This window comes from Vidua chalybeata, chromosome 24, assembly GCF_026979565.1.
Source record: "Vidua chalybeata isolate OUT-0048 chromosome 24, bVidCha1 merged haplotype, whole genome shotgun sequence".
In the NCBI taxonomy this organism is placed as follows: Eukaryota; Metazoa; Chordata; class Aves; order Passeriformes; family Viduidae; genus Vidua; species Vidua chalybeata.
Window position 1 is genome coordinate 5,526,461 of NC_071553.1, and position 12,376 is coordinate 5,538,836.

Genomic DNA, 12,376 nt, shown 5'->3' on the forward strand with positions numbered 1-12,376 from the left:
TTTCTGTAATTCCCAGATCTCGTACCTGCTGTGGTTTTCTTGCCTGCAAACCTAAAGCAGCCGAAAGAGCCAGCCAGGAGCACGATCCCAGCCTCAGCCGGATGTTTCCTGCCCCAAATGCTGCGGGTGGAGCTGGAAATGAGCTGAAAACACCGCGAGAAGGGGAACAATGAGGGCAGTCATGTGCTGGCACCTGGGCTGTCCTTGGCTGTGGTGAAACACCTGAGAATTTGCAAGGAGGAGCTGAAGATCACCCAGGCTCCCCTGTGCCCGGCTTGAGTGCTCTGGGGGAAGCTGTTCCACGGCTCCCTGCCTCTCCCATGCTTCTGGGGCACGTGGAGCCGCGCTGCTGCTGGGCAGGGGTCCCGGGGGACCTGGCTGGGGACCCAGTGTGGTTACAACAGGCAGCATTACATTATCCAGCCGTTCCCAGTGTGATGGGGGAGAGAGCTGAGAGAGAAGTGAAATCCACAGGCTGAGTTAAAGACAGTTTTAGTAGGACTGAGAAGGAAGGGGAAATAGTAATGGTAAAAGAATTAGAATATACAGAATTTAGCGATGCACGCTGGAGGGGTGCCCCCGGGCAGGCTCCTCCTGCAAAGTCCTTGACTCAGTGTAAACAGCGCTCAGCAGCCGGCTGCTATCAGCCAGCCCGGGCTTGTCCTCCGCCCCAAACACGTGCCCCCGGCTACTAGGGGAGAATTATCCCAGCCAGACCTGGGACTCACTGAGGCCATAAATAGCCCTGGGAGGTGGCCCAGCCCTCTTCGCTGCTGGGGAAGAGATGGAGGTAGGCTCGATGATGGCATCTGGGCCGTTAAGGGCCGAGGCAAGCTCTCTGAGACCGCCGTGCAGGTAAAGGCTCGAGGATGGGGTGGCTGGGAGCAGCTTTTGCGGGAGATAGGCTGGAGATGGGGCCCCTCGCTGTGGGGGTGGGGAGCGGTTCGGGATGGCCTTGATCCACCCTCCCCATTTCCCCATCCCCCCTCCGGAGCTGGGGGTCGGCGGCAGCACTCCCCCCCTTCCTGCCAGCCCCAAGCCAAGGCTCCTGCCTCCTCCCTGCCCCAGCCCTCGGTACCGCTGCTCCCCCAGGCCCCAGGAGAGCCCCCAGACAATCCCTGTCCTGGGATTTGCTTGGCAATTAGCAGGAGGTTAGGCTGGATGGGGCTGGGAGGACCCTGGATCCCCCTGGCTCTGCCCTTGCCAAGGGCACCCGAGCCCAGACACTAGCCGGGGGGGCTTCCAAAATACATCCCCATCCAAACAAAGCTGGTACCGGGGGGACACTAGGGCAGGGCTGGAGCAGGGTCTGACCCCATCCACATGGCTCCCCTGGCTAACAGGAATTTTGCCCGTGGATCCTGTCGGTGGGGCCAGAGCTGCCGCTTCTCACATGACAGGGAATCAGCCCGGGTCTGCAGGTACTTCCAGCGTGGGTTTTGCCGTTATGGAGAGCAGTGCAGGTAAGGAAGGGCTGTGATGCCGTGAGGATGGGCTGGCAGCCCAGAGGAGTCATGCTGAACTGATGGGATCCCTCTGTCTCTCCCTGGGCTCCTCCAGCTACCAGCACATCCAGGAGGAGCCAGCACCAGTAGGGACCCAATATGGTCTGATGCCTCGCTGCCACTGGGACCAGGAACCTGGCACTGAGCCCACAGCCATGGACCGGGACCAGGGGGGAGCCCAGTGCACCACGGCCCGCAGCATGACGTGTGCGGCCTTCAAGTTCCCCAAAGTGGAGGTAGAAGTGGAAGAGAAAGACAAGAAGAACATCCCAGCACTTGGTAACGTCCCCCGTGAGGCCATCAGTGGAGAGTTTGTCCCCACAAAAGCTCGGAGTGCCTCAGGTAGGTGCCCAGGGGACCAGTGGGGTGACACTGGGGTGGTTATGGTGAAGTTGCCTGTGCACGTTTCTGCCTATGACCAAGCCTGGGCCAAGCTGGGCTGTGGAGAGCTCTCCAGTGTGGGGACTGTCACTGAATGCAGCTGAAGCTGCATGCTCTGAGCAGCCCACCCAGCTCACTGAGCTTTTCCCCTCTAAGAACTCTCCTCCTGCAGGCTTCCAGCCACAAGGGCCAGCACTGGATCCAGACTCCTCTGACCCCAAAGAGGCAGTTTTGGAGACGGCAACATGGACTGACCCTGCAAAGGTGGGTTTGAGGTCTCCTGTGGCCGGGTATTCCCTGTCACCCTGTGGTGTTCCCCGAGGCCAGGGCAGTGACAGAACCAGGGGGTTGCCATGCTGTGCTGCTCTGCTTGCAGGTCCCTGCAGAGCCAGGTGCTGTGGCAGCCCTGGTCACCACCGCAGCGCTGAGAGCCCAGAGTGAGGCTGTAGTGTGTGGCATCTGCATGGACAGGGTGTATGAGAAGCCACTGCCAGAGGAGCGGCTCTTCGGGATCCTCCCGAACTGCAGCCACGCGTACTGCGTGGGGTGCATCCGCAAGTGGCGGCGCAGCCGGAACTTCCAGAGCACCGTCATAAAGTGAGTGGGATGGGGACGTGGCAGGGTGGTCACCGTTCCCCTTTCTGTGCCCTGAAATTCTTCCTTTGGTACGCTGATGTGGCTTTGGGTTTGGTGTGACCTTCCTTTGGGAACAGGCGGTTCGGAGCGGTGCTGGGTATGGGGGTGCTGGGTGAGGCCAGGGCAGCAGAACCACCCGGTGTGGGTGCTGAGCCCATGCTCCCTGCTCCCTTCTTGGGACACCCAACTGCACCCGTCACCCTCATCCCAGGGCCTGCCCAGAGTGCCGGATCACCTCCAATTACTACATCCCCCACAAATACTGGATCTCAGATGTGGGTGAGAAGGAGAAGCTCATCAGAGCCTTCAAGGCACGGACAGGGTGAGTGCGTGGCACTGCTGCAGGTGGCAGGGCTGTGGGCTCTGTGCTGCTTTGGGAGCTACACTCACAACTATGCTTGGAATCCCACAGGAAAATCAGGTGCAAATTCTTCCTCCGTGGCCACTGCCCTTTCAGATCAGAGTGCATCTACCTGCATGAGCTGCCTGCCAACTGGCTGCGGCGGCACAGGCAGCGGCAGCTGAGGATGCCCGCTGTAAGTGGGGTGGCACATCCCGGGGCTGGGCTGGGCACCGGGAGTTGTGGCTCATCCTCCCTCCTCTGCTGCAGGTGTTCATCCCTTCTTCCTCGGAGAGCTCTGACGAGGAGGATGAGGAGCTCTGCACGCTCGAGTGGGCTCTTACCCTGGCCATGCTGGAGACAGAATTTCCCCACTCAAGTTATGGCCGTGAGATGCTTCTCATTGACTTCAGCGATTCCGACTGAGCCGTGGGGGCCACGCTGGGCCTGGGTGCTGGTGGTGGCCTGGACACCTCCCTGGGAGGCAGAAGCGTCTGCTTAGACGCCTGCCGTTGTTTTGGGATGGCTCCTGCCGTGGAGGTGTTGCAGGGATGGGGTGGGATGGGGAAGCAGTCTGTCTGGCATTTATGGGTGCACCGGGGGAGACTCAGGGCACAGCCCCACTGCTCTTGCCGTGGTGCCCACTCTGCACCCGTGGGAGACCCACGGGTGGGGTGGGCTGGGTGCTGGGAGCCAGCGGGGGGGGGGGGGGGGGGGGGGTCTGACATCCACGGGCCGGGCCGGGCAGCAGGGGGGCACTGTTTTAAACTCTTTTTAGCCAAATCCGGGAATAACGAAATAAAACGGGTTGTGTAACGCTACGCTTCCGGGTGCCTATGATCTGTGCGCTGGGGAAAGGGGGGGGCTGGCGGTGTTTGGGTTGGAATTTAAGGGATATTTGCATAATGAGCTCGTTTGCCGCGCGGTCGATTTGCGTTTCCCGGGGGTGGGGCCGGAAGCGGAGCCTTGGGGCAGCGGGCGGGGACGCGGTGACAGCCGGTGACAGCCGTGAGTGTGCCCCGGCGGCGGCACTGCACGGAACTGACCGGGGCAGTGCTTGGGGGGCCCCAGCGGGGCGGGGGGAGCCCCAGCAGCAGCGCCCCCCGGGAGAACAGCGGCGCTGAGCTGGGGATGCGGGCGCTGCCGGCGAAGGGGTGTTGGAAGGCACGGAGGGACTCCCGGTGCTCCCGCCCGGCTGCGGCCGCGGTGATGCTCCCGCATCCTCGGGTGGGGAGGGCGGGTAAAGGCAGGCGCCCAGCTTGATGCCGGGGTCGGCGCGGAGCACGGCCAGGCAGGTCGTGATCGTCCCGTGCCTCCCGAGTGGGACCCGTGTCCGGTTCTCGCCGGTGTGACCGCGTCCGGATGTGACCCGTGTGCGGCTCTTCCCTTTGTGTGTCATCCGTGTCCAGCTGTCCCCCGTGTGTGTGACCGTGTCCAGCTGTCCCCCGTGTGTGTGACCGTGTCCAGCTGTCCCCTGTGTGTGTGACCGTATCTGGCTGTCCCCTGTGTCCAGCTGTCCCCTGTGTCCGACTGTCCCCCGTGTGTGTGACCGTGTCCAGCTGTCCCCTGTGTCCGGCTGTCCCCCATGTGTGTGACCGTGTCCGGCTGTCCCCTGTGTCCGGCTGTCCCCCGTGTGTGTGACTGTGTCCATCTGTTCCCTGTGTCCAGCTGTCCCCTGTGTGTGTGACCATGTCCATCTGTCCCCTGTGTCCGGCTGTCCCGTGTGTGTGACCATGTCCGGTGTCCCCCGTGTGTGTGACCGTGTCCGGTGTCCCCCGTGTGTGTGACCGTGTCCGGTGTCCCCCGTGTGTGTGACCATGTCCAGCTGTCCCCTGTGTCCGGTGTCCCCGTGTGTGTGACCGTGTCCAGCTGTCCCCTGTGTCCGGTGTCCCCCGTGTGTGTGACCGTGTCCGGTGTCCCCGTGTCTCGCAGGCGGCTGTGCAGCCCCCGCCGCAGCGATGGAGCCCCGGTGCCTGTCCTGGCTGCAGCTCTGCCCCCGGCCGTGCCGCCTCCTGCTGCACGCTCTGTCCTCCGGCCCCGCCGGGGCGATGGCCGCGCTGCGGGTGCTGCAGCGGGGCCAGCCCCACGAGGGGCCGGGGCAGGCGTTCCCCTGGCAGGCTCTCACCGCAGCCCTGTGCGCCGAGGAGCCCTGGCTGGAGGGGCCAAAGGACAGCCTGGCTGTGTGAGTTGGATAAGTTTCTAAAACTGGGTGTTTTGTGGGAGTTTTGGGTGTCAGGCACACAATTTGGGAGAGCACTTCCCCTGGTGCACTGGCCCATACATGAAGCTGAGATCATAGCAGTGACCCACTGGTGTCCCAGCTTGTGTCTGCTGTGGGACTCTTCTCCACGGGACAGATTGGGTTCAGGACAGAGGAATTTGCTCTGACCAGTCACCTCTCCTTTTCCAGCAAGCCACGGCTGCTGCTGCTGCCCGTTTTGTGCCAGAGAAACCTCTTCTCCCTGCTCCTCGTGGTGCAGGATGCAGTGCCACGGGACTGCCTTGACCGGCTGCTCCAGGCCTTGGAGCAAGATTCCCATGTGGATCCCTGGGTGCAGACACTGGGGGATCTGCTCCGGCGGGGACTGAGGGCAGAGGAGGGCTCCTCCCCATGTCCCACTGCCCTGTCTTCTGCGTGCCAGCAGCAGCTTAGGGGCCTGTGCCAGAAAATTGCCCAGAAGAAACCAGAGGGGCAAAGAAAACTGAACTGGTGCTTCAGCAAGCAGCCTGGTGCCCCTGACTCTGTGCCTCAAGGTGGGAAGCGTAAGAAAGTGCCGGAGGAGAGCCTGGAGTTGGACAATGAGAGAGAGGGGAAGAGGTTGTTGCTGGAGGAGGTGGCATTTGAGCCCCTGGGGCCCCAGGAATGTGGAGATGTGGCAGGGGTGGAAGAGGAGGTGCCTGAGGAGCCTTCAGAGGACACATCTGCTCAGAGCACAGAGAAAGCTGCTCAGGACAGCTCCCAGCAGGATGCAGCTGGGGAGCTCAGGAAGATTTCCCAGACAGAGCTGGCAGCAGAGGTCCAATCCTTTGTCCAGGTACTGTGTAGGATTTGCTGTCCCCTTCCAGCCAGTGAGCCTTTACAGCCTGATTCCCATTCCTTCATCTCATTTCCCTCAGATGCACGGACAGGGGCTGAAAATGCTGCTGCTGCAGGAGTCCAGTGTAAGTGGTTGCTTCTGTCTCAGTCCTGGAGCTGATGCTCTAAACAGGCTCGTGCCAGGGCCTCGGGAGGGGTGGAAAAGGAGGTGGATTTGACAGAGACAGCTGGATGGGGATAAAAAGCCCTGTTGGTACCTCCTCTGGGCTTGGGATACTGACACCTGCCTGCACCTTGCAGGTGTGAGGGGCTGCCTGTGGGCTCGGTGCTGACAGACATGGGGGAAGGGAGAAGCCCTGGAGCTGCTCTTTGTGGGTTGGTTTATTTGGTGCTGCACTTTGTGGGTTGGTTTATTTGGTGCTTTACTCAGGACAGTGTTTCTCTCCAGCACTCCGAGCTGCGCACCCCCCCCAAGCTGAGCATCCTGAACAACTGCTCCCCCAGCCAGGTGAGCCCCAGCATCCCTGCTGCAGCTGCTGCAGGGGGCCTGCTGCTGTCCCTAATGTCCCATCCCCTCTGCCACCCCCAGCTCGAGGGGCTGTGCTCCTTCCTCCAGCTCTCCACGTGCCCGGAGCCCTTCCTGGTGCGTTTCTGCAGCTGGCTGCTGGCTCTGAGCCCTGACCTCAGCTACACCAGCGCAGCCATCCTGGCAGAGCAGCTCTTCCTCAGGCGAGTACGTGCCAGGGCAGCGGAGCTTTCCTGCTCCCCGTTCCCCTCTCCACTGTCCCCACCTCCTGCCTTTTCTGTCCCCAGGTCCTGTCCCTCACCCAGCCGCCTTCCCGACACCTCATGGCTGCCCTGACTTCGTTTTGCTCCAAGTATTCCCATCCCTTCTGCCGTGTGCTGGTGGCTGCGGTGCTGCAGGGGCCGGGGGAAGGTGTGCTGGGCTGGTGGGAGCTGTGGCTGCTTCTGGGAGCTGGAGAGGGGCCCCAGCTGCAGAGTGCTGTTCCCTGGGTGGCATTTGTCATGTGTTAGGAACCATGGAGGCCTGGGGCTGGTTTTTTTCAGGGCAGGTGAACACCTGGGGGTTGGGATGGGACATGGGTTTACAGATGCCCGAGATGGAGTGGGAGGGCTGGCTAGGCTGGCTTCTGGCTTACTTTTTCCCAAAGGACAGTTCCCATACCTCCACGATTGGGGAGCTCCTGGCAGCTCCTAATGCTGAGGCCAGTGCTGCTGTGAGGAGAGGGTGAACCCCTGCCACAGTGGCATCCCCTTTCCCCAGAGACTGCTGCTGTTTAAACCTTTGCTGCAGCTGGGCAAAGGAAGCAGAATTTTCCTGAGCAATAGAAGGGGGCACTCCATAGTTTCTGCCTGTCCTGACTAGGACATACTCCTGTGAAGAGGTGCCAGGGGGAGCCAGGCACATCCCCATGGATTTGGCAGCCTCTGCAGGCTCTCTCCTGCTGTTTTGCCCTTGCAGGTGCTGAGCAGACCAAGCTGATGTGTGAGCTGGTGGAGGAGTGCCTGGAGCCACACTCTGTGCAGCTGGTGCTGAGGTGAGGGCTTACAGGGCCGACAGCTCTGCTTTGGCCTCACGCCTACCTGGATGGGTCCAGCTGGCTCCAGCCATCTGGGAGCACCAGCAAGGCCACAGAGCAGCACCTTTCCTCTTCACTGTCCTTCCAGCCAAGTCCTGGAGGTGCCTTTGTCAGAGAAGCTCCTGCCAGTACTGCAGGCTGTGCTGGGGCGGCAGGTGAGGGGCCCACCTTGTCCCACGGGTTTCCTTGACGACCCCAGCAGTGCTGGAGCAAGGACCCACTCTCCTGCCTGCTCCTGGGTCTTTTCCAGGAGGTGCTGCCCCCTGAGCTCTTGGATCTCCTGGTCCTGACCCTGTGCCAGCAGGCCCCAGCCTTCTCCACGTCGCTCGACTTCGCCAAGCTGGTGACGGCTGTGCTCACGGTGTATCAGAGCCAGGTGAGCCCGGCCAGCCTCGGGTCCTGCAGCTCCTGGGGCCCGGCCCAGAGGTCCCAGGTGGGCTCCTGGCAGGGCAGGGCCCTGAGCTGGTGCTGCCTCCACCCCAGGTGAGCCCAGCTCAGCGGAGCAGCCTGGCTGCTGTCCTGGAGCGGAGCACTGCAGCGCTGAAGAAATCGCTGCAGGCTGTGCTGGAAGGGGCCAGGTGAGGTGGGGACAGGGGTCCCTGCTTGGGGGATGGCAGGTTCTGCACCCTGGGCTGCCCCAGGGTGGGGAACCAGAAGGTGCCACGCCTGCTGTGCCAGAGCTGTGCAGTGGTGGGTATGGCAGTTGCTTTCCTCTTCTTGATTTTTGTCTTTCCTCAGGTGAGCGCCAACAGGAATCGTGAGGGGGCAGCTCCCCTGCGTGGAGGACACTCATTGCACAGCAGCAGCCACGGCCACCCCTCACTGGGTTCTCCCTGGTCAGGTGGGACCCTGTGAGGGGGGTCTGTTCCCCACAGAGTGCCCAGGGCCTCCTGGCTGCACCTGGTCTGAGCGGGCTCTTGCTGGGCAGTGCCATCCCAGCAAGATGGGATGAATTGTTCAACCAGCCCCCCAACACTCCCTGGGGCTCGGAGGGGTCTTGGTTGAACAATTCATGTGTTTCCAGGTGTTTCTCTGTGTGTTCTCCCTCACACTCTACAAGGTGACCTGGCCCTCCTGTGCTGGGGGCAGGGCTGTGGGGGCCAGGCAGGACACAGCCCATGGAGAACTTCCAGGCCCTGAGTTCTTACTGCCCAAAACCCATCACTGGAGCAGGACAGACATTGATTTGAGGCTGCATGAAGTTGATAATTCTGGATTTAGTTCACTATCTTGATTTTACCTCAGCTCACTCCAAGGCACGAGTTCTGTGCACGTCCACATTCCTCCTCAACAGCCAAGCCTGTTTCAGAGTGGTGCAGGCTGGGCTGCTGTTTGTGTATCTGATCTGCTGGGATTTACAGATCTCTGGGTGCAGGAGAGTGGGATTTAACTGAATTCCAGCTGAATTTAGCTGGGAAATTTGAGTGTTCTGCTTTAAATCCACCTTTCTTTCCTGTTTGCCTGGCCCGTGAGGGGCCCTGCTGTGTGTGACACATTTCTGGTGATGATGACCCTACTCATTGCCCTAATGGAAAGTACTTGTGTGGCATGACTCTGCTCAAAGTTCTATCCTGTATTCTTGAAAGTACCCATCCTGGAAACCTCATCTAGGCACCTCCTGGTCTGAGAACTGGGAAGAAAAGTTTGGGACAGAATGGAGACTCAGGCAGGTACAGCTAGGGTTTCAGTGGAGGTTTTGAAGCATTGCACTCTTCAGGAGCTATTTAAAAATCCATAAACATCTACAAAGGGAGAAGGAGAATTATAACATGCAGGTGTGACGTCTGACTGCTCCAGGTTTGCTCAATAATGTTTAGATCCCAGCCACAGGAAGGAAACTCTGAAGCATTAGGTGACACTCTTAAGGCTGAGAGCCAGATTTCTTTATATAAGAATCCCTTAAGCTATTTTAGGTGACAGTGGACTGATGAGGCTTCAAAGTCCGCATTAGCTGGAGGATAGAAACCTCCAGGGAGCCAGATTGTTGATGTGTTTGCATTCCACTGAGTTAGTGGCTGAGTAAAGTGAAGCTATTGTAGAGCTGCCCAAAATACGACATAAATAGAAATTGTGCCATGATCATCAAGGTCTAAGCCTGCTCTTCTGGCTTTATTAGGTAGCAGGCTCTGATCTTTGCAGTTCCCCTGCAGAGCTTCTACCAAGTGACCTCGGTGTCATTGTCCCCAGTGCTCTGTCTGGCTGTGGCTGTTGGTCACATGGAGATGACCACTGGCTTGTGGCAAGAGCCTTCTTGGCCCTGGTTTTGCTCTTGGCTGCAGCTCACGGTGTGCTGTGGGTTCCTCTGAGGTGTGCATGCAGATAACAATCCTGTAAGGAGAGCTGGGAGCACACCCTGGGGACGCTGCACATGCTGGTGGAACACTGCTTGTTTACATGGAGGTTGGCAGCACTGAAAACTTCACTTTTGACTCCTCTTGACCCTTTCAAGAGCTTAAAAATCCAACCTGAAGAGCGCAGAGAGGTGGATGCAGCATAAGACATCAGTCACATTTTATAGTTCTGCAGAACCTTGGCCAAGGGTGGCGGGAGTGCTGGGACTGGCCCTGTCCTTGTCCTGATTTAAGAGCAGTGATGGTGAAGGGAATGGTCTGAAGCTTTCTCTGAGACCTTTCCTAGGCTGGAGGTAGCAGGCAGGGTGTGATTTTCATCCAGTTTACTTGTGATAATTGGCAGTGGTTCCTTACCTGCTTCCTCTTCTGTTTGTAAAGTTTTACTTCACATTACAGAGGGGAATTCCCTTTTTGGCCTAGTAGTTCTTGGTTTTTTTTTGGAGGAAATTCATCACATGCAGTTGTATGGGTTGTCTGTCCACTCTGCTGCCTCCACACCCTCCTCAGGGATTTTTGAACCAGTTTAATGACAAGATGATTCCTCCACTGCCCAGGTGCCTTTGTGGGGCTGTGGTCAGGCAGCAGTGAACCTCTTTGGGGTGAGCAGGTTTGTGGGGTCCGTGGATGTTAAACACCAGAAAGGGCTGAAGCTCAGTGGCTTTCCTGAAAATGGCCTGTATCCATCCCCCAAGGGGCTGCCCTTCTCCAAACAGGAGCTCCAGGTTGTTGCTGTTTCCCCTCCTGCAGCAGTGCCAGGGGTCACCCCACTTCTCCCTGGAGGTAACTGCGTGGCCAGTGACAGCCTGCTAATCTCATGTGTAATCCCCAACATGCTGATGCAATTCTACCTGGAAACCTGGGGGCTGTGACACCCAATTGTGAGGCTGAACTGCTCTGGGGGAGGCTCAGCAATATTTATTTTTTTCACTTGGGATTTAAAACTGAATAAAAAGGAAGAGCAATTTTCCTTCTTTTCTGTTTGGTGCTTTTTGGGTTTTTTTTTGCCAACAACATTTTAATCATAAGACAAGAATTGTGTTCTCTCTTGGGTAGCCTGGTGACTGCCAGGTTCCTGTTAGCTAGGGAAGCCAGGGCCACAGAAAGGTGAATTTGAGGGAGGGCTGGGGTGCTGCTTTGTGGTTGGGCCCCTGCACAGACCTGTAAATCACGCTTGCTGCATCAGTGGCAGCAGTCAGTGTCAGTCTGAGCAGCTTTCTTCCAAGAAGTGAATAATCCAGATGACCACATTCTGTGATCTGAGCTGCGAGTTTAGCTCAGCTTCAGGCGCCCTGGGAGGTGCTGCTGCTGTGAGGGACCTCGCTGGAAGGAGGACAGGGGACAAAGGCAGAGCCCACGGCCACATGCTGCCACCCGCCCCCCTGGGCTGGAGATCTCCCAGCAGGGTCTCCTTCCTCCCCGCTGAACAGGTCTGTGTGAGGGGAACCGGGCTGCTTTTACCTAGATTGCAGTCACGATTTAGCTGCTCCCAGCTTCAAAATAAGAATGCCTAAAAATCCCTGCTTGCTTTTAGTAGATGCTTTTAGAGGCTCTTTGAACGGGACGCTTTGTGAACAGGGGCATTGCCTCTTGTGAGCCCTCCCCTGAGCGAGGGAGGGAACAGGGACACCAGTGTCAGGTATCCTGGGGTCTGTGTGCCCCACGGGGCAGCCCAGGGCCTGCCAGGACACCGGAGCCTGATGTGCTGCCTGGTGCCAGCTGCTGCTCCTCTCTGCAAGGGTGTCCCACCTCCACTCCCCCTGCTTTGTAACACCTGGGGCTGCATTCTGGGCTCTCACTCTGGCAGGTGGGTCAGAGCCTGGGCAAAGCCTGCCCGGGGCACTGGGAGATGCTGTTTGCCCTCTCAGGGCTGGAGAGGTCTGCAGACCCCAAGGGGTCCCTGGGCATGGGGGGGCAACAGCAGCTGCCTCCAGGTAGTGCTGGAGGTGGAGCCCGACTCGCTGTAAGCTCCTTAGGGGAAGAAAGCGGCTTTAGAGGATGTGATGGATTTGAGCAAAGGGGTTGGGCCGGGGATGGGGCAGTGGGGGGATGGCCAGGGGGGGAAGGTGGGGCTGCTGAGAGGGGCAGGAGGGATGGGGGTCCTGGGCAGAGTGGCTTCCCTGCATCACCGAACAAGATGCTACAGGGGCTCCTCATCAGCCACTCCGCTTTAGCCTGGTGCGGGGCCCCCCATGAAAGCACGGGGGGTCCCCCGTCTCGTCCTGAGCCTCCTGCCAGGGAGATGCTGAGGCTCAGCTCCGCTCTGCTCCGCAGACACCGGGCACGGAGGGAGCAGTCCTGGTCTGTCCCGGCTCCGTCACCTCCCCAGAGCGGGTGCAGGACCTGGCCCCGCACCAAAAGCAGAGGTTTCCTGGCCACCTGCAGACCACTCTGCCCGCCCTGGCCGGCGCGGGGAGCTCCCAGCCGCTCTCATGCATCTCCTTTAAAGGCCTTCTCTCCTCGGGCTCGGCCCCGGCAGCTCCGTCTGCCGCAGATGCGGTTGCTCTGCCCCTCGGGGAGGCTCCGCC

General features: G+C 59.5%; 2 protein-coding genes across 3 annotated transcripts; both read left to right on the forward strand.

Annotated features, from left to right (window-relative positions):
* The first annotated feature begins 24 nt into the window (after positions 1-24).
* LOC128799503 (probable E3 ubiquitin-protein ligase makorin-1) lies at positions 25-3,507 on the forward strand. Its single transcript, XM_053963973.1, has 8 exons — positions 25-855; positions 1,344-1,463; positions 1,561-1,847; positions 2,059-2,150; positions 2,263-2,483; positions 2,734-2,844; positions 2,935-3,058; positions 3,133-3,507. The coding sequence occupies exons 1-8, from the start codon at positions 785-787 to the stop codon at positions 3,286-3,288; spliced, it is 1,182 nt and encodes a 393-aa protein (XP_053819948.1). The 5' UTR covers positions 25-784; the 3' UTR covers positions 3,289-3,507.
* Positions 3,508-3,827: 320 nt separating this feature from the next.
* Positions 3,828-10,818, forward strand: FANCE (FA complementation group E). 2 transcript variants are annotated; one of them, XM_053964063.1, is made up of 12 exons: positions 3,828-3,870; positions 4,795-5,044; positions 5,273-5,897; positions 5,980-6,024; positions 6,348-6,407; positions 6,489-6,632; positions 6,713-6,836; positions 7,383-7,458; positions 7,589-7,655; positions 7,751-7,876; positions 7,984-8,078; positions 8,239-10,818. In XM_053964063.1, the coding sequence occupies exons 2-12, from the start codon at positions 4,821-4,823 to the stop codon at positions 8,240-8,242; spliced, it is 1,590 nt and encodes a 529-aa protein (XP_053820038.1). In that variant the 5' UTR covers positions 3,828-3,870; positions 4,795-4,820; the 3' UTR covers positions 8,243-10,818. The 2 variants fall into 2 exon arrangements, with proteins under 2 accessions (XP_053820038.1, XP_053820037.1); XM_053964062.1 differs by lacking the exon at positions 3,828-3,870 and adding an exon at positions 3,950-4,235.
* The last annotated feature ends 1,558 nt before the right edge of the window (positions 10,819-12,376 follow it).